This window comes from Excalfactoria chinensis, chromosome 2 (genome assembly GCF_039878825.1).
Source record: "Excalfactoria chinensis isolate bCotChi1 chromosome 2, bCotChi1.hap2, whole genome shotgun sequence".
Lineage (NCBI taxonomy): Eukaryota > Metazoa > Chordata > Aves > Galliformes > Phasianidae > Excalfactoria > Excalfactoria chinensis.
The window spans coordinates 141,191,660-141,219,501 of NC_092826.1; the positions used below are offsets into that span (position 1 = coordinate 141,191,660).

General features: G+C 60.9%; 5 protein-coding genes across 5 annotated transcripts in view; 1 reads left to right on the plus strand and 4 right to left on the minus strand.

The window, feature by feature from the left end:
• The first annotated feature begins 3,216 nt into the window (after positions 1–3,216).
• Positions 3,217–5,768, plus strand: LOC140249139 (GTPase IMAP family member 7-like). The gene is made up of 3 exons (XM_072330471.1): positions 3,217–3,272; positions 3,858–3,909; positions 4,618–5,768. The coding sequence occupies exons 2-3, from the start codon at positions 3,888–3,890 to the stop codon at positions 5,262–5,264; spliced, it is 669 nt and encodes a 222-aa protein (XP_072186572.1). The 5' UTR covers positions 3,217–3,272; positions 3,858–3,887; the 3' UTR covers positions 5,265–5,768.
• A 2,341-nt stretch (positions 5,769–8,109) lies between these two features.
• Positions 8,110–10,739, minus strand: LOC140249136 (GTPase IMAP family member 1-like). The gene is made up of 2 exons (XM_072330468.1): positions 10,626–10,739; positions 8,110–9,858 (listed from the first exon to the last, which is right to left on the minus strand). Exon 2 carries the CDS (start codon positions 9,798–9,800, stop codon positions 8,982–8,984), a length of 819 nt encoding a protein of 272 aa, XP_072186569.1. The 5' UTR covers positions 9,801–9,858; positions 10,626–10,739; the 3' UTR covers positions 8,110–8,981.
• A 1,792-nt stretch (positions 10,740–12,531) lies between these two features.
• LOC140249135 (GTPase IMAP family member 1-like) lies at positions 12,532–14,194 on the minus strand. The gene is made up of 2 exons (XM_072330467.1): positions 13,817–14,194; positions 12,532–13,679 (listed from the first exon to the last, which is right to left on the minus strand). The coding sequence occupies exons 1-2, from the start codon at positions 13,854–13,856 to the stop codon at positions 12,706–12,708; spliced, it is 1,014 nt and encodes a 337-aa protein (XP_072186568.1). The 5' UTR covers positions 13,857–14,194; the 3' UTR covers positions 12,532–12,705.
• A 439-nt stretch (positions 14,195–14,633) lies between these two features.
• LOC140249143 (GTPase IMAP family member 1-like) lies at positions 14,634–16,237 on the minus strand. Its single transcript, XM_072330479.1, has 2 exons — positions 16,061–16,237; positions 14,634–15,441 (listed from the first exon to the last, which is right to left on the minus strand). The coding sequence occupies exons 1-2, from the start codon at positions 16,119–16,121 to the stop codon at positions 14,816–14,818; spliced, it is 687 nt and encodes a 228-aa protein (XP_072186580.1). The 5' UTR covers positions 16,122–16,237; the 3' UTR covers positions 14,634–14,815.
• A 1,762-nt stretch (positions 16,238–17,999) lies between these two features.
• LOC140249116 (SCO-spondin) overlaps positions 18,000–27,842 on the minus strand; it is a 35,692-nt gene continuing 25,849 nt past the window's right edge. The window contains exons 75-106 of the mRNA XM_072330419.1: positions 27,444–27,610; positions 27,086–27,246; positions 26,772–26,992; positions 26,659–26,694; positions 26,397–26,570; positions 26,101–26,310; positions 25,832–25,999; positions 25,419–25,550; positions 24,565–24,805; positions 24,322–24,474; positions 23,934–23,980; positions 23,650–23,838; positions 23,430–23,582; positions 23,035–23,165; positions 22,477–22,601; positions 22,339–22,385; positions 21,918–22,139; positions 21,683–21,844; positions 21,494–21,610; positions 21,249–21,387; positions 20,929–21,131; positions 20,683–20,847; positions 20,479–20,606; positions 20,263–20,408; positions 20,128–20,174; positions 19,883–20,047; positions 19,414–19,622; positions 19,237–19,332; positions 18,652–18,712; positions 18,419–18,549; positions 18,186–18,336; positions 18,000–18,115 (exon numbers count right to left, since the gene is read on the minus strand). Coding sequence (XP_072186520.1) covers positions 18,093–18,115; positions 18,186–18,336; positions 18,419–18,549; positions 18,652–18,712; positions 19,237–19,332; positions 19,414–19,622; positions 19,883–20,047; positions 20,128–20,174; positions 20,263–20,408; positions 20,479–20,606; positions 20,683–20,847; positions 20,929–21,131; positions 21,249–21,387; positions 21,494–21,610; positions 21,683–21,844; positions 21,918–22,139; positions 22,339–22,385; positions 22,477–22,601; positions 23,035–23,165; positions 23,430–23,582; positions 23,650–23,838; positions 23,934–23,980; positions 24,322–24,474; positions 24,565–24,805; positions 25,419–25,550; positions 25,832–25,999; positions 26,101–26,310; positions 26,397–26,570; positions 26,659–26,694; positions 26,772–26,992; positions 27,086–27,246; positions 27,444–27,610 — 4,520 coding nt within the window. The 3' untranslated portion in view covers positions 18,000–18,092. The remainder of the gene's footprint in view (positions 18,116–18,185; positions 18,337–18,418; positions 18,550–18,651; positions 18,713–19,236; positions 19,333–19,413; positions 19,623–19,882; positions 20,048–20,127; positions 20,175–20,262; positions 20,409–20,478; positions 20,607–20,682; positions 20,848–20,928; positions 21,132–21,248; positions 21,388–21,493; positions 21,611–21,682; positions 21,845–21,917; positions 22,140–22,338; positions 22,386–22,476; positions 22,602–23,034; positions 23,166–23,429; positions 23,583–23,649; positions 23,839–23,933; positions 23,981–24,321; positions 24,475–24,564; positions 24,806–25,418; positions 25,551–25,831; positions 26,000–26,100; positions 26,311–26,396; positions 26,571–26,658; positions 26,695–26,771; positions 26,993–27,085; positions 27,247–27,443; positions 27,611–27,842) is intronic.

Consider the following 27,842-nt stretch of genomic DNA (forward strand, 5'->3'; position numbering starts at 1 on the left):
AGGCAATCCCAAGCACAGACACAGGCTGGGCAGTGGATGGAGTGAGAGCAACCATGAGAAGGACTTGGAGCTCTTGGATTAAATGCTGAGCACAAGCTGGTTCTATGCTCAGAGGTTGGAGCACCTCTGCTACAGAGACAGGCTGAGAGTTGGGGGTGTTCTGCCTGGATAAGAGAAGGGTTTGGGCAGACCTTACAGTGGCTTTCCAGTTCATTAAGGGGCTGCAATACAGGGAGGGAGGGGCTCTTTGTCAGGGAGTTAAATGATAGGACAAGGGGAAACAGCTCTACACTGTCACGCAGGACGCTTAGATCAGACATCAGGAATACATTTTTCATTATGAGAGTGGTGAAGCACTGGCAATGCTGCCCAGAGCTGTGGTGCTCCGTCCCTGTGGTGCTTGGGGCCACAGGTGGGGCTCTGGGAGTTGTCTCCATGGCAGGGGTTGGGGCTGGGTGGGCTTTAAGCTCCCATCCATCCCAAACCATTCCACGATTCTAAGTTATCAAAGATCCTGTTTCAGTTGCGGGGCCCAGTTTTCTGATTTATATTTTTTTCCCATAACCAACCACTAGATGTCCTTGGTTTGTTCGGTCCCTCAGTTTTACCCACAATCTCTCAACCTGCTCATGGCTGTTTCTCAAAGGCAGCAATGGTGAAGTTCACATTCCTTGGAGATATTGTACAGACATGGAGTAAAACCAGGAAGCTTAATTTTGGGAAAGCCAAATTCCAGCTCTGCAGGGAATTTGTCAACAGCTCCCTCTGGGACTGTCCTCACGTACGAGGGAGCAGAGCAGAGCGGGCAGATCTTTAAGAAAACTTTCCTTGGGGTGCAGGAGCTTTCCATCCTGAGGTGTAGGAAGTCAGGAAGGGAAGGCAGGAGACCTGCATGGCTGAACCAGGACCCGCTGGTCAAACTGGAGAGCAAGAAGAACGTGCACAGATAGTGGAAGCCTAGGAGGAGGATGGCGATGCTGTTGGTCTGTTTAGGGCTGGGGTCAGGAAGGCTGAGGCCCAACTGGAACTGGACTTGGCAAGGAGCACAAAGGAGAACAAGAACAGCTTCTACATTTGTGTCAGCCTGACAAGGAATGTGAAAGAGGGCATTCTCCCCCCAGTGAGCAATGCAGGCGGGCTGGTGGCAACAGACAAGGAGAAGGCTGAGATACTCAACAACTTTTTTGCCTCAGCCTTCACTGGTGACTTCTCCTCACACATCTCTCTAACTGATGGGACTGGGGGAGCAATGTCCCTCCTGCTGTAAGCAAAAATGAGGTCTGTGACCACCTGAGGACCCTGAACATCTACAGGTCTATTGGTCCCTATGAAACACATCCCAGAGTCCTTAGGGAACTGGCAGATGTAGTCGCCAAGCCATGCTAAATGGTATTTGAAAGACTGTGGCAATCAGCTGCACGGCCGGACGCAGAGCTGTGACAGCGCTGTCCCTCAGGGCTCAGTGCTGGGCTTGGTGCTCCATCCCATCTCCATCGGTGCCATCAGCAGTGGGTTGAGTGCAGCCTCAGCAGCGTGTGGGTGACACCGAGCGGGGTAGCGCAATGGGCACACCTGAGGGACTGCGTGCCATCACAGGACCTCCAGAGGCTGGGCAGTGTTCCACCTCCTGATGAGAACAGACTGAGAGCTGGGGCTGTGCAGCTGGAGGGGGGAAGGCTGCAGGGAGAACTGAGGGTGGTCTTCAGTATCTAAAGGGACTGTTAAAAGGAAAAAAAATGGACTCTGTAGCGGGATCAATGTAGGGCAAGGGGAAGTGGCTTCAATCTAAAAGAAGGGAGATTTAGACTGGATATAAGGAAGTTGTTTACAAGGAGGGTGGTGAGGCACTGCAGAGGTTGCAGTGAGAGGTGGTACTGCCCCATCCCTGGAGACATTCAAGGTCAGGAGATGGGCTTTGAGCACTGATGGAGCTGTGGGTGTCCCTGTGCACTGCAGGGAGTGTGACCAGATGGCCTTTATTGGTCCCTTCCAATCCCTTCTGCGATTCTGTGATTGTATGAAATTGGTTCTTTAGTGTCTCTCTGTGGGGAATCTCCAATTATCAACACTCTTCACGTGTTTTTGGTGCCAGCAGTTCCAATACGGGTGATTCTCCAGTGTGGTTATTTCTGGAGGTGCAGTTAATCCATGGATTTCAAATCGGAGCCATTCTGTTTTGGTTTGTGGACGCTCGGCTGGGTCACAGTAAAAGCCAGGAGAGCTGCCAGCCCTGCTGTTGTGTGGAGGAGGGAGGGCTGGTGTGAGGGTTGTGGGCACAGAGAAGTGAGTCACAGAATCGTAGAATTAACAAAGTTGGAAAAGACCTCCAAGATCATCCAACCATCCACCTACCGCCACCATTTCCCCATTAAACCATGTCTCCCTGTTCAGCATCTCAATGTTTCTTCAATACCTCCAGGGACAGGGACTCCACCACCCCCCCGGACAGTCTGTTTCTGTGCCTGACTGCTCTTTTGGAGAAGAAACAGTCTCCCAAGTGCCTCCTCTTCTCCAGACTGAACAATCCCAGCTCCCCCAGCCGCATCCCATAGCGCTGTGCTCCAGACCCCTGCAGCTCTGCTGCCCCTCTCTGAATACATTCCAGGGCCTCAGTGCCTTTCTTGTAGTGAGGGGCCCGAAACTGAACACTGTACTTGAGGTGTGGTTTTGCCAGGGATTGTACAGAGAGATAATCACTTCTCTGCTCTGCTGCCAGCACCGCTGCTCACACAGCCAGCATGTCACTGGCCTTCTTGGCCCCTGGGAATGATGCTGGCCCATGGTCAGCCCAGCATCAGCCAACACCCCCAGACCCATTTCCTCCACACAGCCCTCCAGCCGCTCTGTCCCACGCCTCTAGTGCTGCCTGGGGTGCTGTGGCCAAGTGCAGGACCTGGCTTTTGGTCTTGTTGAGCTTCATCCCATTGGCTGCATCTTGGCTATCCAGCCTGTCCAGTGGGGTAAAGTCCCCAACTCAAACTAAACCCTGCCTCCACATACAAAGGAGATATTTGCCCTGCTTGATGCTTTTTGTGATTGCTGGGCTGTTTCTGCTGTTTGTTAGCTGTGGCTTTGAACAGGAAGTGACTCTTCACTCAATTTACAGATGACTGTTTAGCAGCACCCATCTTCAAGTCACAGCACACCCTTTCTCCTGACGCTGCCTATAAAAATGCACAGTGGTTCCAGCCCCGGCACTGCTGTGCAGGAGGAGAGCAGGAAGAGCACAAGTGCAGCAGTCAGAGCTGGGGACACAGCGCAGCGCTGCTTGGGTGAGTTGCCTGCAGCTCTGCTGCCACTGCTGGGGGAAATTCCGAGGATGCAGAATCTGCTTTCTAGGGGTGGGCTCTGATTTCCATGGATAAGGGTCAGCCAAAATCTCTTTCCAAAGATGAAGACAGAGTTAGTGGAGATGGGTAATTCTGATGACATTTGGCTTTCTTCATGCACGAACGGCTGTGGGACTGACCTGAGTCCCCAGAGATCATCTGTGTCACCTCCATCTTCTCCCAGACAACAAACAGGAGCTGAGGAAATGGCCACAAGTTGTATCAGATGAGATTTAGACTAGACAAGAAGGAACTTTTCCTGTCAGAGAGTGGTCAGGCACTGGAATGGCTGCCCAGGGAGGTGGTGGAGTCACCATGCAGTGTTCAAGAGGCAGCTGGATGAGGAGCAACAAGAGATGGTTTAGTGGCTTATGGTAGCAATGCTAATGGAAAGACGGTTGGACTGGGTGATCTTGGAGGTCCCTACCAAACTTATGGCTCTATGATTCTATGATTCCATGATTAGCACAGGGAAGGAAGCAGGGGAGGTTTGTGCTGTTCTCACTGAAAACTTCTGTCACCTTCCAGGCTCCCCGTGTGCCTGTGAGTGCTCTCCCAATGGCAGGATTTCAAAGCAAAGGTGAGCCGCTCAGCACCGCACGCAGGCAGGCGCAGCCCAGCCGGGCTCCTGACTGAGTGCTGGGGAAACACGGGGGGTTCGCATCCTCTTGCAGCCTCGTGCACGTGGTGTGTGGGCTTTGTGGGAGGGCTGGGGGTTGTCCTGAGGCTGCCTCCCATCTCCCCGCTCTGAGAGCCGCACACAGCGAGGCTGAGGGCAGATGGGGCGGTGGTGTCCAGTGGGTGCAGCCTGAGACGCAGCACAGGATTAATGCTGTAACCCAAACCCTGCTGTCCCTGTGCCTGTGTCTTGGGGCCCGTGTCCCGCTGGCTCCATGAAGGGCAGGAAACAGCCCGAGGGACAATGCTGCACAAACAGCACCGTTAGCTTTGCTCAGTGAGTGACTTCCTGGAAAAGGAGCGGTTCAGCCCCAGCTGTTGTTTATCCAGTGCAGTCCTGGGCCGCAGGGGAGCAGTGAGATCTCTTTCACTTTCTGTTTGTGCTGTCAGACAAGTACTGGGTAGCAGCCCTTTGAGGAAGCCTGGAACTGAGCAGCCCTAGGGTCCCTCAGGGCCACATGTTCCTCCTGATGGTCCTGAGGACCACTGATGGTGGCTCAGGGACACCTTTTCTTGCGGCCCTGGCCACCTCTGCCTGTGAGCTGGTGCGTGGATAGCAGGGGCTGTCCTGGCACCGTGGGGCTCACACACGTCTGTGGTTGTTCCCCAGGATCCAAGCTGAGCATCATCCTTGTGGGCAAGACGGGGAGTGGGAAGAGTGCGACGGGGAACACCATCCTTGGGAAGAAGGCATTTCTTTCTACTTTGTCAGCACAGTCAGTAACCCAAGAGTATGAGAAAGCTGAACACCACTTTGCTGGAAGACCAATTGAAGTTGTCGACACTCCCGGCCTATTTGATTCAAGGGAAGCCAACGAAAGAACCGCTAAGAAGATTAAGAATGCCTTTCAGTTCCTCTATGGTGGGGTCCATGCCATCATCCTGGTGATGCAGCTGGGCCGAATCACTAAGGAAGAGCAAGAAGTGGCTGAGTGGGTGACCAAGATTTTCCATACTAAAGCAGAGAAATACACAATCCTGCTGTTCACCCGGGCAGAAGAGCTGGAGCATCCCGAAGACCTGAAGGGTTTCATAGAAGGGAGCCCACACCTGAAGGGGCTGGCCAGAAAGTGTGGGAATCGCTACATTGGTATCAGCAACAGAGCTACTGGAGAGGAGAGGGATGGGCAGGTTGCAGAGCTCATCCGCATGATCGATGCCATGGTGGAGCAGAATTATCCTGCTCCACATTACACCCGAGAGATGCTGGAGGAAGACACACGGACATTCTTTGAGAAGTTCTGTACTATCCTGTAGGCAGTGAGGAGACATCTCCTCCATTGTGCCGTCCCTGCCATGCTCTGAAGATGATGCTCTCCTCGCTCGCTTGCAGTTCCATCCTTCCACCTCCACGCCCCGTGTTTTCCCCCGCCCTGTGTTGCTGCTTTCCCCGCGGGCTGCATGTGCTCAATGTGTGCGTGCTGCTGCATCGCTGCGCTGCTTTGCTGCTCTCATCACCGCTGCGCTGCCGCTCTCCTCCCCAGCTCTGCAGACATGGATGAGCTGAGACAGAAGGGAACGTCGGGGCTGTGGGATGTGCCCCTCGGGGAGGTCCCGGCACGGAGCGGTGCTGCGGAGCCGGGAGCCGCTGGCCGCCCTGCTGAGAGCCGGGCTGGAAGGAGCCGTGCGGGGCTGGGGGGCTCGCGGTGCCGGTGTCCGTCACGTCGCAGTGGGCGCTGCCGGTGCCGTGGCTGCAGGGCTCTGCCTTCATGGGGTGATGCGGGCCGTGCTGTGCACTGCTGGGCATGAAGGAGCTCTCAATAAACGCTGACCTTGCTGTTTTTTGGAAACCGTGCCCCAGATCCATCTCTCATCCACACAGGGTGTGGGAAGCGTCTATGAGTGGGCAGGGATGGCAGACCCGCAGTGTGGCTGAGGATGGGGCCTCAGCCGAGCCAGGGGTGGGGGTGATGGGCGGGCCAGGACACACAGCCTGCTGAGGAGGGGGTGATCGGGGGCTGCAGGGAACGGCTCTGGGGGAGCTGCTCTTGGTGCAGAGCTGAGGCTCTCTGCCCCCTGCACTTTCAGTTTCGTTCTCTGCAGTGCCCAGAACTCGGTGCATTTACAGGAATAGCATTTTGTGCAGCCTTTGGACTCACCTTGTATGCCTTCAGGAGGGGCTGAGCAGTTCCTTGGCTCAGCATGGCAGCACAGAGGCATGAAATACAAGGCGAATGCCACACTATGCACCTTGTTATCCCCATGGGATGGTGTACGGTGCGCGTTGCCCGTCAGGTACAGTCAGAATCCCACAGGATTCTCTTTCTTAGTTCTACTCAGAATCAGGCTCTGGGCGATCCTAACAAAGCAATCACACCCCCAAACACAAATGTTGTTATCCTGACATGGCTGTTCATAACATTTTCTCTCAATGCAGCTTCTAATTGTGTCCCTCGACTCATCTTTGCTGGGCAGGCAAATTATGGTCCGCCAAGATCTGCATTTGAGGCACGATAGCAGCTGTCCCATTATAACCTCCCTTCCACAGCCATGGATGTGGTTTGCAGTCTATGATTATCCCTTCCAGAGCCCAGCACACACTCACAGGACACCTTCCCTTTCCTTCTTGTTGACAGCAGCGCCTTGAGGCTGAAGAGTTCCTTTCTCACGCGTTTTTTGAATAGTTGTGATTCTGTACTTCTGCTTTTCACCTTGGTGGACTGCAGTTCCCCCCATTTGAGACAATACATCCATTAAGTCCACTCTTTTTTTCTGTCAGTCCTAATGCTGGCCTTACAGCTCCTCATTGCCCTGCAGTCCTCCATGGCCCTGCAGTCCCCCATGGCCTTACAGCCCCCCATGGCCCTACAGCTGCTTACAAGGAGTGGAGAGGGAGTGCTGATCTCTGCTTTCTGGTGACATTGACGGTGGCCAAGGGAACAGCATGGAGCTGTCAGGGGATGGTAAGGTGGGGCTGAAGGAAAGGCTGTGCCACAGAGTGCAGTGGGCATGGCACACATGGGGAAGGGAGCAGAATTCCCTTCCTTTCCTGCCAGCTCTGTACCCCCCCATGTGATCCTTCACAAACTCTTCTCTTAAATGTGGCACATGGGGATGGATGCAGAGGGGTGGTGTGTGTGGCTGTGGGGCATGCAGGCTGTTCTGGGTGCTCTGGGGGATGGCTGTTCTGTGCCAAGGGAACCACTCTGTGCAAGAGCCAAGGTCCCCTCTGCCAAGTATTGCTCTTAGTTTCATTCTCTGCACTTTCCTGAGCTGAGTGCAGTTACAGGAAGCGTCTGTTTGTGGACCTTTTGCCTCACACGTGTGTCTGCAGGTGGGGCAGGGCTCTGCCAGCCTCAGGGGTCCCGCAGGGCAGCACAGCCCCAGCACTGCACAGCCCCAGGCTCTGCTCTCCCAGCAGAGGGTGCAGGGATGGTTGGGGGCCTGGAGGAAATGGGCCCTTATGAGGCAAGACTGAGAGCCCCACGGCTGTTCAACCGGAGAAGGGAAAACTGAGAGACCACAGAATGGTTTGAGTTGGAAGGGATCTCTAAAGGCCATCTGGTCCCCTGCAGTGCACAGGGACACCCACAGCTCCATCAGTGCTCAGAGCCCAGTCCCTGACCATGGGTGTCTGCAGGGATTGGGCCTCACCACCTCTCACTGCAACCTGTGCAGCACCTCCCTACCCTCAGTGCATGAAATTCTTCCTTACATCCATCTGAATCTCCCCCTTTTTAGTTCAAAACCATTTCCCCTTGTCCTGTCACACTGACCCCACTACAGAGTCTGTCCCCTTCCCTCTTGCAGCCCCTGTAGGTGCTGAAGCCACTCTCAGCCCTCCCTGCATCCTTCCTTCCCAGCTCCCAGACTGTCCTTGCAGGGAGGTGTCCCATCCCTGGGGTCACTTTGTGCTCTCCTCTGGGCGTTCTGCGACAGTTCCATGTCTCCTGCACTGAGCACTCCCCATCTGGATGCAGTGCTCCTGGTGAGGTCTCCCAGCACACAGCAGAGGTTCAGACCCTCTCCCTCTCCCTGCTGGATATGCTGGTTCTCTTCAGTGACCGGATCCATGACTTGGAGGTGTGTTGATAATTGTAAGAATGGGGCTGTAATCTCTAATGGGGTCTGTGCCCATAGGACATAAACACAGAGCTGGGATGCAGACAGAGACCTCTGTTTATTTTCTGTGCACAATCAGGTGCTTTGCGATGCTTCCCAAAGCAAGCACAACCCCAAACAGAAGAGCAGTTATCTTTACATGGCTGCTTACATAATTACATCTCTATACAGTTTCTAATTGGGTACACTGATACATCTTTGCTGGGCAGACATACAAGGGGCTCCAAGACTGCATTTGGGAGGGGATAGCAGCTGTCTTATTCTAATCATCTTCCTGCAGCTATGGGTGTTGGTTTTAGCAAGCAATTAGCACAAAAGGAGCCCAATGAACACTTACAGGACACTTTGCCTTCACTTCTTGTTTACAATTCATGGCACTACCACCTGTCATGGCCCCACAGATCCTCCCAGGAGCGGAGGCATCATGCTGAGCTCTGATCTCTGGGACAGCAGCAGGGCCCAAGGAAACAGCATGGAGCTGTTGGGGAGGGCCGGGTGGAGGTGAGGGAAAGGCTGTGCCCAGAGGGTGGTGGGCACGGAGCAGCTCCCCCAGGGCAGTGGGCACAGCCCTGAGCTGCTGCAGCTCGTGGAGCATTGGGATGCTGCTCTCAGATATAGGGTCGGGGTTTGGGTGGTGCTGTGAGGAGCCATCAGTAGCTTTGATGGCCCTTGTGGGTCCCCGCCAACTTGGGGCACTATGAAGGCTCTGAGGTGCTGTGTGGGTGGGTGGGTGGGCTCTGCACTGGCTGCAGTGTGTGGCCGTGGGCTTCCTGTCCCTGGAGGGGTTCAACAGGCAAAGGGACACATCCCCAGGCAGCAGGTGTTGGGGGTTGGCAATGGGTGGGGATGGAGCAGTATCTGCTGCCCCAAACACTGCAGGATTCTGGGATTGCATTATTCATTTCTGGGCTTCTATGGTTCAATATTGGGGGACTGTGGGGTTGTGAACTTATGGGATTCATCCATTTGCCTTGGCCACCAAATAAGGAAACAGATGGTGATGAAAGCGAAGATGAAGAGAATTATCCCACATATTTTAAGGTCTCTCCTGTATGACATAGCGTTGAGCAGCGCACCCCACGGGCTGACTGCTCTCTCCATATGATCCCTCACTTTCTCTTCTGTTAAGAAGTGATCCTCGTACAACATGTTGCTGTAGTACCTGCCCCCATTCTGCTGCACGGTTTGGTGGACCTTCTCCATCACCCGCTGGACCTGCTGGTCGCGCTCTGCCCCGGTGGCCCTGTTGTTGATGCTGCAGTACCGCTGCCCGCAGCTCTGGATCAGGTTGTGCAGAGCTCTGTTGTCGGTGTATTTCACGTAGTCGTGCAGCGATCCCGCCGTCAGCTCTTCTCCACGGGTGAACACAACAACCGTGTGCCTGAACACGCCGGCTCCAAAGATGTTCCGCACGCCCTGCACGGCCTCCTGGTCCTCCTGGGTGAAGCGGCCCAGCTGGGTGACCAGCAGCAGCACGTGGGGGCCTGGTGAGGACAGCTCGATGCAGCGGGAGATTTCAGTGCACATCTCATCACTGCGGTCCCACAAATGGAAGATATCGGCCGTGTCGACCACCACAATATCCTCTCCATTCCAGTGTCCAACTGCTTTGTTGCAGCTGCGGGTCACCGGCGTGGTGGACAGCTTGGACTCGAAGACGCGCCGCCCCAGGAGGGTGTTCCCTGTGGCGCTTCGTCCCCCCCCGGTCTTCCCAACCAGGAGCAGCCGCATCGCGGAGCCTCTGCTGTCCCCGGGCAGCGCGGGGACACGTCGAGTGGCCGAGGCTGTGCTGTGGGGACACAAGCAGAGGTGCGGGGCTCCACCAGCTGCTCGGCTGGTAATGCTGCAGAGCAGACTGCCCCAGCAGCGCCCGGAGAGCAGCGGAGAACGGAGGGAAGGGAAAGAGAGCCGTGACACAACGTGCTGGGGTGGCACAGAGCAGAGGGGTGGCAACAGCCCGGGGTGCAGGGACACAGTGGTGTGGTGACAAGGACCCCCCTGGGAGATGACAGAGACCCCTCTGAGCGGTGACAGGGACCCCCTTGGGAGATGACGGACCCCTCTGGGCAGGGACAGGAGCGCAGCTGGGGTCGGCATGGGGCCAAGTGCAGTGCTGGGGGTCTCCCCATTCTGGGGCTGGGTCTGCACTGATGGACGGGGTCTGCACTGTGCTCGTGTGAGCACAGGGAGCAGGGAGTGGGGAGAAGGGAAGTGGGGAGGGGAGAAATGGGGAAATAAGGAAATGGGAAAGAGGAAATGGGGAGAGGAGAAAGGGAGCAGGAAAAATGGGGAGAGGGGAGAGGAAGTAGAGAAAAGGGACAAGGAGTGTTGGGGGAGTAGGGCAGGGGAGAAGGGAAAGGGAAAAAGAGGGAGAAGGGCAAAAAGAGGGGAGGGAAAAAAAAGGGTGTAAAAGGGAGTAATGAAAACGGGACAGGAGAAATGGGAAGAGAGGGAAAAGGACAGAGCCGCTGCCCCCTGCCGCGCTTCCCCTGCCCCGGATCCCGGCCATCGCAGCCCCTCCTGGCAGCACGGAGCCCCCCCGTCTCCCGGCCGTACCTTCCCGAAGCTCCGGTCCCAGCTCCGTCGCAGACCGCCCGGCACCGCCGTGTCCCCGCGGGGCCGCGCACCGACTGAAAGCGCAACGATCCGCGGCTCCTCCCGCCTCCCGCCCCCTTCCCCCCTCGCTGCCACACGCGGTGACGCTCAGTGCGACATCCACCCTTTCTTTGGGCTCCTCCAGGGGTGGGCGCTGCAGCCCCCGGGCAGTCCGAGCCGTCGGACCGGCAGTGAGAAGTGCGGCACTTACAGCGGGAATGGCTCCGCTTGGTTCCGATATCACCGTCCCAACCAGCACCGCCTCTGCCCCGTGGCACTGCGCCCGTAGGTGGCTTGCCTTCCTCTTATTAGCAATGCAGATCTTTAGAGGACCCGTGGGTTTTGACAGCCCACGGTCGGGAGCTGGAAAGGAATTTCCTCTGAGGTCTCTTCCAGCCCCAGGTGTGCTGTGACTCTGTCATGTCCTGAGGTTGCCTCTATATTCGGGCTATGTCCTGAGTTGGAATGTAGGGCCCATGAGTATCACCTGATCCAACCCCTGGCCTCAGACAATTGCACCCAAACCGCAACCCTATGCCTGACAGCGCTGAGCATCAGGAGCTCCAGCAGCTTGGGGATGAGTCTGGGCTCTTCTCTGTGGTGTGCAGCAATAGGACAAGGCACAATGGCCTTAAACCTGAACATAGGAAGTTCTGTACTAACATGCAGAAGAGTTTATTTATGGTAAGGGTGATGGAGCGCTGCCACAGGCTGCCCAGAGAGCTGGTGGTCTCCTTCTATGGAGATACTCAACAGCTGTCTGGATGCAGCCCTGTGCCACCTACTGTAGGGTACTGCTTTAACAGAGGGGTTAGACTTGATGGTCTCTCGAGGTCCCTTCCAATCCTGCCCAACAGGGCAGGACGGGGCCCAAAAGGCAGCACTGTGCCAACAGCACTGTGTGTTTACTGCTCAGTGTGTGATTTCTCGGAATGGGAGCAGCTCAGCCTGGCCTTTGGCTCAGCACCATTGCTTTCGCTTTCTATTTCTGCCTGCTGGGTGAGCTCAGAGCTGAACATAGAACCAAGCCGAGGTGCAGAGCAGAGCGACTTCCTGAGCACCAGCGAGGAGTGAAGGAGCAGCAGAGGCTGCAGCTGTAACCAACCCAACCCAACTCGCTCCAGCTCCCTCTTTCCACCTCTGCCCGCACTCTTTGCCCACTGGGTCCTGCCTTTGGAGTGGGGATGCCCTGGGCCCCTTCCAGGGACGTGTCCTCTGGGACCAGCAGCACCTTGCAGCCCACAGTGCACCGGCGGCAGTATTCTTGTGTTCATGTAGTGCAGGAGATGCCATGGGTCCCTCAGCCTGGCCCAGGTATGGCTGCAAAATGGCACAAATGCCCTGAAATGCTGCAGGGTGGTGGGAAGTAAGGCTGGGTTCCCTGGGATCCCTGCTCCCAGCTGGCACCTGGCTACATATCTTTCACTCCCTCCACGTGCCACATTCAGGAATCTCTCCAAACCCTTTGCCAGCCCCATCACCTGTGGGGATGTGAGGAATGCTCCGACCATGCAGTTAACCTATGACAGCATGGCAGTGAGGGCCCTGTGACCAACCCCATCCCCACGCTGCTGCCACTAGAGCTGCTTTGGGCTGGGACCCCTCCCGTGGGTGCAGTTCCATTCCCTTGGGCACTGTTTCCATTCCATGGGTGCTGTTCCCATCCCATGTGTGCAGTTCCCACCCCATGGGCACTATTCCCATCGTGTGGGTGTTGTTCCCATCCCACGGGCACTGCTCCTTCTGCCCGGACACTCCATGCACTCCCAGCAGCACGAAGGCATTTCTCAGCAGCTGCTGCCCATCTCTGTCCCTGACACTGAGCCAACACACGCAGACCACGCTGCTGGCAATGAGATGGGGATAAAGCCACAACACAAAACAGCCGGCTCACACTGTGATGTTGTGATGTTGTATTCATGCTGAGATGAGCAGCCTGTGAGGGGCTGCAGTGCCATTACATGGAAAGAGGTCATGTGTTTTGTGAGGCAGCACTGCAGTGTGCCTACCAGGGAAAGGCGGCACAGCACAGCTCTGCTGGCTAATGCACAAAGTGGCTGTAGAGTGACCTAACGTGCTGCCAGCACCATGAGAGCATATGACACGTCTGCTGCCAGCACCATGAGCGCATGCACCTCTTCCTGCAGGCCAGCAGTACTGCAAGGATGCAGGGGCAGCAGCAGAAGATGTACCGTGAACACGGCGTGCTGAGCAGCCACTGCACGACCAGGGTGCCTTGCAGCCACTCCGGGAACGCTGTGTACCACCGCCCCTGTAGCTGCTTCTCCACGACCTCGGCCAGGAGATCGCATTTCCTCTCGAAGTCGATGTCTGTGCACTCCATGAGCTGCACGGCGCTGTCGTAGAGCTCGTTCCGGTAGTGATCGTTCAGGTCCCCCCTCAGCATTTCCAGCACAGTCTCCAGCAGCTCCTCGACCTGCTCCTCCTTCTGCCTCCCGGCCGCCCGGTTGTCGAAGGCGCAGCAGCGTTTCCCGCAGTCTTGCAGCAGATTCTGCAGCGCGGCGGTGCCGGTGTCGTCCACGTACCGCCGCAGGGAGCCGCCCCTCAGCTCGTCCCCGCGCGTGAAGACCACGACGGTGCGTTCGGCGGCGCGTCTCCCGAACAGCCGCCACACTTGCCGGACGGCCGCCTCGTCCTCCTGCGTGAAGCGGCCCAGCTGCGTCACCAGCAGCAGCGCGTGCGGCCCCGGCGCCGACAGCAGCACGCAGCGGGCGATCTCGCGGCAGCACCGGGCGCTGCGCTCCGGCGAGTCGAAGGCGTCGGGCGTATCCACCACGTGCACGTCGTAACCCCTCCAGGACCCGCTCTGCTGCACGCTCTTCTGCGTCACCGCCGCCGTGGACAGCCGCGACTCGAAGGCGGCCGTGCCCAGGATGCTGTTCCCCGTCGCGCTCCTCCCGCCGCCGCTCTTCCCGACGAGCAGCAGCCGCAGCTCCCGCGGCCCTTCGTTCTTCCGCACCCGGAGGCCCTGCGGCGGCTGCTCTGTGCGGAGCTCTGTGGGGAAGCGGCGGGGAGTGAGGCGTCGTCCGGGGGCACCCGCACTTCCCCGGGGCCGCCCGTCCCGCGCCGCGCTCCCGAGGACCCCCTCCCGTTCCGGACACCGCCCGCATCGCCGCCCCCCGCGCCCTCACCGCGCAGCGCGCCGTAGTCCCCATGCGGGCCGCTCTCCATCGCTGCTCCTCGCGGGACGGCTGAGGCTGAGCTGTGCCGGGGCTGCACGGGGACAGAGAGCGCGTCCGAGGTTCGCAGCGCTGGGATCGGGCTCCGTTCGCCCGCGGGAAGCTGCGCCGTCCGCTCCGACCCTTCCCTTGCTGTCGGAAGGGAGCACAGCAGGTGCCGGAGTCCGGACGGCTTTTATGGGTGGGACCCCGGGGGCGGGGCGCGATGGGCCGTGCGGGCCCAGCCGGGGGCGCGGAGCCGCGGGGAGCGGCCGGGGGCTGCCTATCGCTCTGCGGGGAGCGGCCGCCCCGCCCGCAGCCGAGCCGAAGGTCGCGCAGACCGTAACCGCCTCGTCCCGTAAACGTGCCCACTTCCCGGCAATGCCGCCCCGAGCACGAACGGATGGAGCGCCCCGCCTCGCCCCGCCTCCCCCCGCGCTCCCGCAGCGCCGCGTCCCCCGGCCGAGCTCCTCCGCGCCGCCCAGCCCCGGGGTTCGCTGCCCTCCCTGCCGGCCCCGCACCCGGGCCGAGCTCCCGGGGGCTCCCCGACCCGCCGCGACACGCGGAGCGCTGGGGGCTGCCGGCCCGAGGCGGTTCCGAGCCGGGACGGCGGTTCAGGAGTCGGTGCGGCAGCTCCGAAGAAGGATCCGCAGCATCCAGAAAGGCGCGGCGCGCCCAGAACGCTTTATTTTGTTATTTCCATCTTCCAGGGGAGGCAAAGATAACGGGAAACTCACAGCAACGCTCTCCTTTACTCCCTGTCAGTCTCAGCTGCTGCAGCATCAGCAGAAGAGCTTTGGGGTTTGGAAACTTTGCTCTCATTTATTTTATTTATTAGCTTCAATTCCAACTAAATTGTATTTCAACAATAGAATTAGAACACCAGGCATTTATTTCCTCATCTCGTTGCTGCTTCTTCCCTTGTCTGGGTCCAGCTCCCTTCCCCTCCCCCCTTTTTTTGGGTACGTCCCATCACCTTGAGACCGAGAAACACATCTTCCACCAGGGCTTCGTGTGCTGCCGGCATGCGATGCCCTGAGCCATCTCCAACACCCCATCAGCCTGCGCATCCCTGTCCTGCCTCGGCCCCGTGTTGCTCACGGCGCAGTATTGCTCCTCGCACGCCTTCACCAGCTTCCGCAGCGCTCCGTTGTCGGCCGTCCTCACGTATTCATCCAGCGCGCCGCCCCCCAGGTCTTCCTTCCGTGTGAACACCACCATCATGCGCTTCTTAGCGTTCTTCCCAAAGAACTTCTTCACCTCCTTCTGCACCTTCCGGTCCTGCCGTGTGTAGCGGCCCAGCTGCGTCACCAGCACCAGCACGCAGCGCTCGTGGTCAGCAAATCTGCGGCAGCGCTCGCGCTCCTTGTCCAACTGCTGCTTGTCCCACCGCGACCCCCCGAAGATCGCCGGGGTGTCCATGACCGCCACGCTCCACTCGCCCCAATCCCTCCTGCCCAACGCACACGTGGTGGTGACGGGTTGGGACGCCAGCCGGGACTCGAACTCCCGCTCCTTGCACAGCAACGTGTTGCCGGTGGCGCTTCGACCCGCTCCGCTCCGCCCCAGCAGCACGACGCGCAGCTCCGGCCGCTCACCTGCGGGGACAACGAGACGCGGGTTGGATGTGAGGGACAACTTCCCGTCCCGGAGAGCGGCCGGGCGGTGGCACGGGCTGCCCGGGCAGCGGGGTCCAGCATCCCCAGAGGCGTTCCCGACCACGGGGACGCGGCGCTGCAGGATGCGGTCAGTGGACGCTACTGGTGGGAGGTGGGCGGCTGGATGCGGTGACCCCGGTGGTGTTTCCCGACCTTAAGGGTTCAGCGACTGATTCTACGGCTGCAAGTGGAGAACGCTGCAGGAACGTCTCCTGACAGGGAGCGAGGGCGATGCGGACCCCGACCCTGGGGAGAGAGGGGCTGGGGAGCCCGTCCTGCAGGGACCGAGGGCAGCCGTGACCCCATCCCCGGGGCACCGAGGGGATCGGGGACCCCATCCCACGTCTTGCCTGCACAGCACAGCCCGGCGCGCACCTAACGGGGCGGATCCGGTCGCTCAGACGCCACTCGAGCATCTAATTGGGACCGCCCGCGTCCCCCCGGACCCCGTGGTTCCCGGCTCGTGGCCGCGGCTCCCCTCTCCTTTCCTCCGTGCTCCCGCACGCCCCGTCCCCGCTCTCGTCCCCTTCCCTCCGCCTGGCGCTCTCGGCTCTCGCACCGCTTTCCTTTCGCTTCGACTTGCTGCCGTCGGGGCCGCCCTCCGCGGCGCGGTCCGCCATGGGCGCGGAGCTGCGTCTGCTTCGGTTCCGCTCCCTGTTCGCTCTGACACCGACGGCTCCGCTCCGCTCCTGCTCACCCGGCGGACGGCCCCGTTCTGCGGGACGGGAACCGCCTCTGGGCGGGGAGGGGCGGTCGCGGAGCTCCTGGGGCGGAGCCGCGGTCCTCGGACACATGTGTTTTCGTGAGGGATTGACTGGAACGTTTGGAGCTCCACCTGGGGGTGAGTGATGACCGAGAGGAGAGCTCGGGGGGGAGAATTACGGGGCTGGCTTCAATCAGCCTGATATTTACTGGAAAAGCAACGCTGCCGGGCTCACTCCGCCCAGGGTGAAGGGAAGGTAACTTTCTGTCACAAGAGGTGGAGGAGCCAACGGGGTAAGGAGTGCTGCTGGACCTCGCTCTTACAGACACGGGAGGGTTGGTTGGGGGTGTGAAGGTTGGGGGCAGCTTGGGATGTAGCGGACATGAGATGGAGTTTGGATGCATCAGGGCTGTAGGCAGGATTGCAACCGTGGACGTCGGGAGAGCCAACTTCACTTCCTGAAGGACTTATCTGGAGGTAATCCCACGGGTTGGAGAGCTGGAAGGTAAAGGAGACTGAGGGAGATGACTGATATTCAAGCACCAAATCTCTGAGCTTGAGATCAGTGCATCCCTAGGAGTAAGAAATCAGGCAAAGGGAAACCCCCGTGGGTGAGCAAGGAGCTCAGAGGCAGAATCAATTGGGAAAAAGCAAGTCTATGTTATGTGGAAAAGGGACACAGGACCATTGTCTCACAGCCAATGGGAGAGCAAGGTCCCATTCTTGGGGCTGTAGATCGCTGCTTGGGGGTCTCGGGATGGTTTTCTTGGGACCATCACCGGTGTAAATATTTCAGGCTGCATTTCCATTTGGCATCCAGCAAATCCAACTCAGTTAAGTGACAGCACCACCTGGCTGCAGTTGTTTCAGTATTCAGCTGTGCACCATGAATCATACAATCACAGCACGGCCTGGGTTGCAAAGGCCCACAGTGCTCATCCAGCTCCAACCCCCTGCTGTGTGCAGGGTCAGCAACCAGCAGCCCAGGCTGCCCAGAGCCACATCCAGCCTGGCCTTGAATGCCTGCAGAGATGGGGCATCCACAGCCTCCTTGGGCAGCCTGTTTCAGTGCGTCACCACCCTCTGAAATGAGTGCTGTATGTCTTTTGTTCCCCCCAGTCAGTCCTCCTGCTGGGGAGGAATCACTCAGTATTCCTGGGCTTCAAGCACAGTCAGTTCTCTCCCATCACACCACTCCTGCAGTGGGTTTCACTCACATTTGATGGTGGTTTTTTTGGGTTTGATTTCCCATCTCCATACCATTCTGTTCAACGAGTTTAAGGTTCCTGATTTTCCTTTTCCAGTTATTCTGGACACCAAAGGAGTCCAACAGTTTGTTCAAGGACTCCCCTGGCACAGCCAAGCTCCCTGCATCACCCATGCCACGCTGGTGGCAGCGCACTGTGACCCATTGGGGCATGAGGGGTGCCTGAGCCCTGTCTGTGAATCTGCTCCAAACAAACCCCTGGTCCTGCAGAGCTGAGCCTGGGGCAGCTTCCCCACACCTTGCCCAAGCACCAGCCGTGGCTCATCCAAAGCTCTGCTGTGCTGCAGCTCAGCATGGCACTGCTGCACAGCACTGCAGCATGGCATGGTGCCCTGGCATGGCACGGCACCACTGCTAGGCTGATACCAAGGGCCCCTGCTCATCTTGCTCTCTCTTGGTCCTGCCCTGGTCCTCCCAAGCCCCTCGAGCACCTCAGACCCTCCCCTTGCAGCCATCTCCATCCCCACCTGTCCCCTCCCAGCTCCCCACCCCATCCTCGCTCCCACCAAGGGACAGCTGAGTCGGAGGCTCATAGCTTTATTGCAGTACAGAGGGGAAAGGGGGACACCTCGAGGTCCTCCACCACCACGGCACGCAGCAGGACAGCTTCTCGCCGGGGCGTCAGCGCTTGGAGAAATCCCCACCTGCAGGACAGGGGGTGAGACGAGGCCGGGAATGCAACAGGGGCCGGGGGGAGCCGCAATCCCTGCTCACCCTGGCAGCTGCTGCACTCGCAGCTGTGGATGACGGGCAGCACGACGGGCTCGGCTGCTCCGCCTACACAGGGCAGGCTGAGGATGCGCACGGGGCTGCCGGGGTCCAGGCGGTAACTGCAGCACTCGCACAGCGTCTGCAGGTACGGCTCCTGCGTGGGCACAGCATCTATGCACTGACTTTGTGCGCTGCGCCCATGGAACGGGGCAGCTCCCCGGTGCCCGTGGACCCACCTCGGGGGTGACGGCGGTGCGGGATGGGCAGCGGCCGCTGCAGAAGCTGACCTCCACGTTGGGCAGTGAGCAGGGACCCTTGGTGATGTTGCGCAGCTCGGTGAAGCGCCGGCACATGGAGGAAGGCTCCTCTGCGGGAAGGGGGTGGGAACAGAGCAGTGAAACCACCATGGGTGGCTCCAGGGGAGTCCCCAGTAGTGAGGGTAGGACGGGGTTTCCCTTGAGGCCCCTACCCGGCCACTCCATCCTGCAGACAGGACAGCAGCGTCCCGGCTCCCGCACCTTCACCTCGCCCTGTGGATACAGCAGCATCATAGACTCATAGAATGGCTTGGGTTGGAATGGACCCCAGGGATCAGCAAGTTCCAACCCCCCACTGCAACTTCTATCTGGCACTACACCAGGTTGCTCGGGGCCCCATCCAACCTGGTTCTGAACACCTTCAGGAACGGAGCACCACAGCCTCTCTGGGAAGCTGTTCCAGCGCTTCACCACTCTCATAGTAAATAACTTCTCCCTGACATCCAATCTAAACCTTCCTTCTCTGAGCTTAAAACCATTCCTGCTTGTCCTGTCACTGCCTACACTTGTAAAAAGTTGATTCTCCTCCTGTTTATAATTCCCTTTAAATACTGGCAGGCTGCAATGAGGTCACCCTGCAGCCTTCTCTTCCCCAGGCTGAATAAGCCCAGCTCCCTCAGCCTGTCTTTGTAGGGGAGGTGCTGCAGCCTTCAGGCATCAGGGACCCAAGAGGAAGTGGGGGGCAGGAGGGGGAAGGAAGGGGCAATGGGGGACAGTGAGGGGCAGTGGGGTCGTACCTCGGGGCAGGAGAGCGGTGTGCAGCCATCGGTGCAGTTGGCCTTGCCATCCACACAGCGGCACCTCGCGCATTGATCCTGCCACTCACTGCCAGGCTGGGGGGTAAGAGCTCAGTCAGAGAGGTGGGGGCACCTCCAGGCACCCCTGGGCACCCCTGGGCGCTGTGCCCTGCTCACCTGGTGGAGCTGCCCCTGGTGCAGGCACTCACAGAGGGCAGAGGGCACGCAGTGGCCGCTGCTGTTGCGGTAGCGGCCAGGCTCACAGGTGCAGCCGGGGGATGGGGAGGGGATGCAGCCTGGAGAGGCCTCACCGAGGATGTCCCTGCAGCTCTGCTCACAGCCTGGTGGCACCCCAGGGCCCTGCCAGCGCTCCCCCTCTGGGCAGGCTGCCAGCAGCATGGGATGTGTCACCGGCACCGGCCATGCAGCAGCTCAGCATGTGGGGACTGGAGTGGCCGGGGCTGGTGGCAGTGAGGAACAACCCCCAACCCTGCCAGGTGCTCATGCACCCCCAGAGCCTCATCATCCCACAGTGACAGCTTGTGCCCTTCCCTCACCACCCACCCCATCACCCCGTCCTGCTCCATGCCCTGCTTTGAAGCTTGATGAGACCACAGCCATACCTGGGGACACCAGGGACACTCACCACAGTCGGGGAGGTGGCAGAGGGCCCGGCGCACGGGGGGGCCCACACACTCAGCCCCCTCATAGAGGCGCTGCCGCAGTGGGTGCCGGTGTGAGAGCTGCTCACCCATCCCACACGTCACTGAGCAGGGGGACCAGGGCGACCACGAGGACCACAGGCAATCCACTGCAGGGGGATGGAGTAACGCCCAGCTGTGCCACAGGGATCACAGCGTGGGCACAGGGATGAGGATGGGATGCCCTCACCATTGCACTCCTCCTGTGAGCAGTTGAAGGTGCCACGGATACAAACGCTGTGGACAGAGAGGGGATCAGTGCCCAGCACCACCCAGCTCTGTGTCCCCTGCTGTGGAGTGACGCTGTGGGGCTGGGAGCATGCACCATGTGTTGCAGCGGTGCTGAAGGCGGCTGCCTGGTGGGTGCTCCTGCTCTTGCTCCTCCCGTGACAGGTTGAGCACTCCGGGCATGCTGGGGTCGAGCGTGCAGCGGCACTCCTCAGGGGGCACACAGGCTCCATCTTGCAGCACCTACAAGTAATGGGGACCTTGAGGCTTCTGCCCCATCCCCCACGTGCCCCGTGCAACCCCATGGCCCCACCTGTCCAGGTGGGCAGGCACAGCCAGGCTGGCAGGGCTGTGGTAGGCACTGTGTGTGTGGGCGCAGGTCAGCGCAGGCATGGGGACAGGCGTTGGCACATTCTCTGTGCACCTGGCTGTGGGGACACTCTGTGGGCGAGGACACAGCCATCAGTAAGCCCCATACCCCCCCCCCTCAAGGCTCCCTGCTTTGGGCAGCCCTTACCCTGTGTGCAGTTGTGCACATTGCAGATGCGGTGCTGCTGCAATGCTGGGATGGGGCACGGCTCCTCCTCACCCCCCAGCAGCTCCCGGCTGCGCTCCGAGCGGCCCCCACCACAACTGCTGCTGCAGGGGCTCCACGGGGACCAGGGGCTGAGCTGGCAGACAGCTGTGGGAGGACAAGGCTCAGTGCCAACCCGGAGGAGTGCTGGTGCTGGTGCTGATGTTGGTGGCGCTGCTGGGTGCTCACCAGGGCAGGGCTGGGGGCTGCACTCAGCTGTCTCCTGCGTCCTGCTGGCCGTGCAGGGCACCCCACCGGGTCTCGGCTTGCAGGTGCGGTGCCGGGAGGTGCGGCCTCTGCCACAGCTGCTTGAGCAGGGGCTCCAGGTGGACCAGGGCCCGTAGGAAGGGCACGGCAGTGCTGGGCACACCATGGTGCCGTTCTCACAGGTGCTGTGGAGTGGCTGCATGAGGATGGAGCCCAACCACAACACCCAGTGCCCCTGAATCACTGGATCAGTGATGGGCACAGCGCAGTCCTGCCTGTGCCATGAGCCCCACAGCACCCACCAGTTGTGGCACTCAATGGTGGCCTCCTGCCCCGGCCACAGCTCCTGGGTGCCATTGTCCCTGCTCAGCCCGCAGCGGCACTGGGCTGTGGGCACGCACAGCCCATCCTGCAGCAGCTGTCCCTGTGGGCACCGGCACCCTGTGGGGAGGGGGCGTGGGATGGGAACCACTGTGCTGTGAGAGCCTGGCAGGATGGACACAGGGTGCGAAGGGGTGCCGTATGCACTTGGTGTGGGGGGCCATACCTGGCTTGCAGCCCCCCTGCACACACTCCACATGCTGCCAGAGGTCAGTGCAGGCGCGGGGACAGCTGTTGGCGCAGGAGGTGGTAAATACCCTTCCCTGTTCCTCACAGTCCTCTCCTGCGCACAGCAGCCTGGTGTCAGCCCACATCTGGGTTTGGGTCCCGGGGTTGGGGAGGGGTGGGGGGTTACCTGGGCACACGGCCGTGTTGCAGCTCTCGCTCTGGGTGTGTGCCCCCCGGCACTGCCCGCTGCCCGCCCGGCGCTGGAGGTGGCGGTGCCGCACGTGGAAACTCCCACTGCAGGGCTGCTGGCAGGGCCCCCATGGCCCCCAGGGGCTCCAGAGGCACAGCTCTATGGGATGCTGGTGTCATGTGGGGGGTGGACATGGGGCCCCTTACCCCCATGCCCTGCAGCAGTGCGGTACCTTGGCAAATGTCGGGGTCTGGGCAGAGCTGCTGCTGCTGAAGCTCAGCTGAGCACACAGCCTTGTCTCCAGACCAGGGCTGGCCACTCTGTGGGTCCAGGCAGACTCGGTAGCGGTGCTGCACTGACACGTGGGGTGTGACATCCCCCAGGTGGGATGGGGACAGGGGCAGGCAGGTGCTGCAAGGCGTCCACTCTGACCAGGGGCTCAGTGGGAGGAGCCCTGTGGGGACACAGAACTGCTGTCTGGGTGGGAGGCACTGGCATGTCCCATGGTTGGGGCATGAGGACGTGGCACCACCAGAACCACAGCCATGAGGCATGGGGTTGTGGAACTGCAGGCACAATGAAAGCCATGGAGCATGGGGACAGGGCACTGCCAGCACAGCAGCAGCCATGGGGCAGGAGGGGGATGCACTCACCCTGGCAGCCTTCACTGCTGCACTGCAGGGCTCCGTCCTGGCACACACTGTGAGGGAACAAACAGCTCTGAACTCCTGGTGCTGTCCCTGGCCCCTCATATGGGGGACACCCCCGTGGTGCACCGCAGCCCCACTCACCACTCCTTGCATCCCAACAGGATGGTGTCTCCTGAGGACAGTGTCATCAGGTTGCCTGACCCATTGGTGTACATGCAGTCACATTGCTCGGGGGGCACGCAGGCACCATGCTGCTCCAGGAGCCCCTGCCAGGACACAGGGATGTGGAGGCACACATGGTGCATCCCCAAACAACCCTACAGCATCCCCAAACCATCCCTGCAGCATCCCCACAGTGTTACTCGACCATCCCACAGTGTTCCCACGGCATCCCCATCTACTCCTGTAGTGTCCCCCAAACATCCCCTAACATATCCCTGCAGTCCTTACTGTGTCCACATAGCACCCCTGCAGCATCCCCCCGCTGTCCATGCAGTGTCCCTGCAGTGTTCCCCCACTGTTGTCCCCACAGTGTCCACATGGAAACCCTGCAGCCTCTCCTGCCCCCTCAGTGGCATTCTGCCATTTGTCTCCAGCATCCACCATGGGCACTGGGCTCTTTCTGAGCCCTCCCTCCCCTCCATCGGATTCAGAGCCCACCAGGCTGCCCCCAGCCCCCCCTCCCCGTGCCCCTCTTGCCTGGGGGCAGAAGCAGCCGGGCAGGCAGTGGGACTGGGCTGGGCACAGCTCTGGGTGCTGCAGTGTGGAGCAGAGCCGGGCGCAGGGAGGGCTGCAGGGCTGGAACTTGAAGGGGGGCTCACAGCTGGATTCTGTGGGGATGAATGTGGAGTTGGGGTTGGAACATCCCAGTGTATGGTGAGATGGGCAGGGTGCGGGCAGGGAGCGTATGGTGCCAGGGGCATTCCAGGGAGTGCACAGGGATTGGAAGGGACACCCCAGTGAGCACATAGGGACAAATAGGGCCAGGGCAGTAGCACACGGAATGGGCAGGGGCACCCTAAGTGTCACCAAGGTGGGCAGGATGTGGGCAGGGCTTGCTGTGGCAGGAGGATCCCTTCCATCCCCGTCCTAACCGGAGCAACCCGAGGCGTTGCAGGCGCGCAGCTCCACATCCAACCCCACGCAGAGGCCGGGGCCGTGCCGGTGCCGATGCCGGTGCCGGTGCTGCAGCGGGGAGCTGCAGGAGCAGCTGCCCCAGGAACTCCAGGCACTCCAGGAGCACTCAGCTGTGGCAGAGCAGAAGGTGAGGAGCGGGTATGGCCCCACTGCCCCACACCCGTGCTGATCCCCTACCTGGGCAGGGGCGAAGGTAGCAGGCCTGCACTTCCCGTTGAGCTCTGTCTCCATCCCCCGTGCTGGCGTTGCAGAGAGCACCAGGGGGACCCGGAGATGGGCAAGAGCAGGAGCTCTCCCGGGAGGTCAGACCTGTGCCACAACTCCGGGAGCAGGGGCTCCATGTGCCCCACGTGCAGTGTTCAGCCCCTGGGGTGGAGAGGTGGCAGGTCACGGGCCATAGTGTTGTCCAGTCCCCTTTATCCCCAGAGCCCCGGGGACTTTTGGGACTGCGCAGCACTCACCGGCGCAGGCGGTGTCCTCGCAAACAGTGCCCTCTGGAGTGCAAGTGCTGTGGGAGGGGATAAAAAGGGTCAGTGCCATGGGGAGGGTGGTGACAGCAATGCGGTGCAGGATGCTGAAGAGGTTAGTGATGCTTATGGGGCAGGAGATGCCCATAGGGCAGGTGGTGCTCACAGGGTATGTGATGCCCACAGGATAGGTGGTGCCCACGGGGAAGGAAACTAATGGTGTAGATGATACCTGCAGGGTGTAGGTGGTGCCCATGGGGCTGAGTGATGCCCATTGGGCTGGTGGTGATGCCCATAGGGTAGGTTGTAGCCATGGGGTAGGTGATACCCACATTGCAGGCAATGCAGGAGCAGTCACCCCCCCCCAACTTGGGACACTAACCATCGCTGGCACTCGCCCTGCAGCCACGTGTCCCCCAGCCGCCTCTCCCAGCTGCCCTGGGGGCACAGAGGTGGGCAAGGCCCCATGGCACAGCCCCGGTTCTCCATCTGCTCCCCCTGGCACTCCTCGTCCCCTGAGCCCGCCGTGGGCGTCCTGTCGAGGGACAAAGCAGAAGACGTGGAGCTGACAGGTCCTCACAGCCCACGGTGCCTTGTCCATCCAGTGTCAGCACCACGTCCCCACCTGAAGCGCGTCTGCTGGCCGTCCCCACAGGTGACACTGCACGGAGACCAGCGTGACCAGCGGCTCCAGTGGCAGCGCAGCGGTGGGCAGAGGCGGTCGGTGCAGTGCAGGCGGCCCTCCAGGCACGTGCAGTTGTTGCAGCCATCATGATGTGTGCTGCCTGGCACCCAACCGTGGCCCTGTGCATCTGTGCACTCGCAGTGTGTGAGGGGCACGCAGCCCCCATCTTGCTCCAGTGTGCCTGCAGGAGGGCAGCGTCACCAGGGAAGTCTGCACGTGTGCATGTGTGTGTGCCAAGCCTGGCTCAGCCTCCAGCTGGATGCAGCCATTCCCATGCACTCAGCTTTACATGCGCGTGCATTGGCGATGCACAAACAGCTCTGCATGCATTTGCAGTGCATGCCCAGCACTGGATTTGCAGTGTGCACACAGCTCTGCACGTAGTGCATGGGCAGCTCTGCAAATTTGCATTGCCAGCAGCAAGCACCTGCAGTGCACATCACTGCACACCATGCACAGTATTGCCCACGAGTGCCTTTTGCAGTGCTCTCCCAGCACTTGGCAGGTTTGCAGCTCACGTGCTGCCAAGCAAGCACATTGATTGTGCAGTCAGCTCTGGGCATGTTTGCAGTGCACATGTGCTTGTAGTGCATGTGCAGCCCTGCCTGCAAGCATTCTTGCAGTGCATGAGTGTGCTTGCAGTGCATTCCCAGCACTGTGAGCATTTGCAGCACACAGGCATAGCATGGAGCCCTGCTACCACCCATACCCACCAAGGGCACTCCAAAACCCCCGAGCATCTCCCAGGCCGTGGTCCCCCAGGGATGCAATGACAACAGGAGAGGGGCACTCACCATTGGGGCAGCGGCAGCCGGGCTCACAGTGCTCCTCCTCCCTGCAGACGATTCCCTCCTGTAGGTCCCCACAGTGTCGGGGGCAGTGGTTGGCACAGGTCACCAGGGTCATGCCAGGGGGGCAGCTGTCACCTGGAAGGGGGCACATGTCAGCGGGACCAGTGCTGAGGTCCCACTCCGTCCACATCCCCATCCAAAACCCCAACCCCAACCCCATCCCCATCTGCATCTCTGTTCCCATCTCCATTCTCATCCCTATCTCCATTCCCATCCCCATTCCATTCCCACCCCCATCTCATCCCCATCCCACCCTCACCCCCATCCTCTCCCTGTCCCCATCCCATCCTCATCCCCATCTTCTCCCCATTCCCATCCCATCCAACACCATCTCTCCCCCTCCGTCCTCCCCCCACCGCAGGGCTGGGCGTTGCAGAGGAGCAGTTGGTGTCTCTCTCCAGGGCAGCGCTGTCCCCCGTTCTTGGGGGGCGGTCGGGTGCAGGATCGGGTGCGCACCGCTCGGCCCCCCCCGCACGTGCGGTCGCAGCGGGACCAGGGGCTCCACGTCGACCACGCACCGTCCACTGCAGCCGGCGGGACACGAGGGGACGGAAGTCACTCCCACGGCCCCCCCGGGGCAGATCAAAGCCCCTCGGGGTGCCGCCCACCCCCCGGCCACCCCCACCTTTGCACGCCTGCAAGTTGCAGAAGCGGCGCTGCACGAAGGCGCTGAGGATCCCCGGGCACCAGCGGCCGCCCGCGCCGGGGGGGCTGTAAGCCCGCAGCCGCTGCTGCCGCCCCACACCGCAGCTGCGGGAGCACTCGGCCCACGGCCCCCACGGCGCCCACGAGCAGTTCAGACCGACGCAGTCCTCGCCTTGGCACGGGGGGACGTCTGCGGAGACGCGGGGGGTGGCAGCGCTGCCGGCCGTGCCACGCAGCGCAAAGCCCGTGGGGGGCGCGGGGGGGGGAGGGACCGACCTGAGCAGAGGGGGAGGTTGCAGGGCTGCTCCTGGAAGCTGCCCCCGCTGCAGGCGGCCGTCCCGACACACGGACGCTCGCGGGTCTTGGTGGCCGGACGCTCGGGGTGCGTGCACGTCTTGGAGCAGGGGCTCCAGGGGGACCAGGGGCCGAAACCTTCCTCTTCTTCCACACCTGCCCGGGAGGGGGGCGCTGGCAGCGGGGGGGGCCCGGCTGCGAGGCCCTCCCTGTCCCAGATGCCCCCCCGCAGCACCGCTCTCACCTGGGACACCGGGTTCGGGCTCCGTCGTGGGGATGGCTGCGGGGAGCAGAGCACGCGGTGTCATCCCCGCATCCCACAGCCTCGGCACGGCGGGGAGCGGGGTTGATGCGCACCTGGGCACTCGGGGCTCTGGCAGTACTTGCTGTCGGAGCGCGGCCCGGCGCAGTCCCGGCCCCCCCGGGCGGGCTCGGGGTTGGTGCAGCCCCTTCTACGCGTCATCACCCCCAGACCCCCGCAGCTCCGCGAGCAGCTGCTCCAAGGACCCCAGGGCGAGAAGCCCCCGTCCCGAGGGCACACGGGCTCCGAGCAATTGAGGCGGCCGTGAAGGCAGGTGCTGGGGGGGTGACGACACGGGGTGAAAGCGGAGTGGGCGCACTGGGTGGGGATCTGGGGGGCAGGGTGAGTGGGGAGGGGGCCGAGTGCTCACCAGGAGGTGCAGGCGGAGTGGATGGTGCTGCCCGGCGGCACCTCCTGGTCCAGAACCAGGGGGAATCCCTGGATGTCCAGGAGTGGAGCGGCTGCCTGGGGGTCGGCAGGGCTGTTCCGGAGCTCCCGCAGGACCTCGGCTGTCAGCACGCAGGGGCACTCCTGCACCGCGCACCAGAGACACATCCGTGGGATCAGGGAGCACCCATGGGAGCAGGGAGCACCCACAGCCCCAGGGAGCACCCACGCCAAAGTCACCCCCCGAGCGCAGAGGGACCAAGCAAAGACCCCTCAGCCAGGTGCTGTGCAAGGAGGAGGCTGCACCCATGGGTGCGCGAGACCCCAGTGTGGGTGCTCACCTGCAGGCAGTGGCCGTGATGCAGCAGGGTGCCGGCGGGGCAGTGGCAGCCCTCCTGGCACCCCCCAGGGAAGCAGGCGACGCGGCCGGTCAGGTGGGCACAGCTGTAGGGGCAGCCCTCGCCCTGCTGGCACTCGCGGTACAGCCGTCCCGGTGGGCAGCCCGCCTCTGTGCGATGGGGCTGAGTGTGGGCTGGACCCAGGGAGGGGGGTCCTGGCGCCTCCAGACCCCCCACTGCTCCATCCCTGCAGCTCTGGCTCATGTGCAGGGACATGGTTTGCGGATGCCAGCCCATTTGTGTGCTCCATGCCATCCCGCCCACCACATCACTCATCCATCAGGCACCAACCTATCCAATTCAATCCACCCCGAGGACTCTGTCCCATCCCATACACCCTGA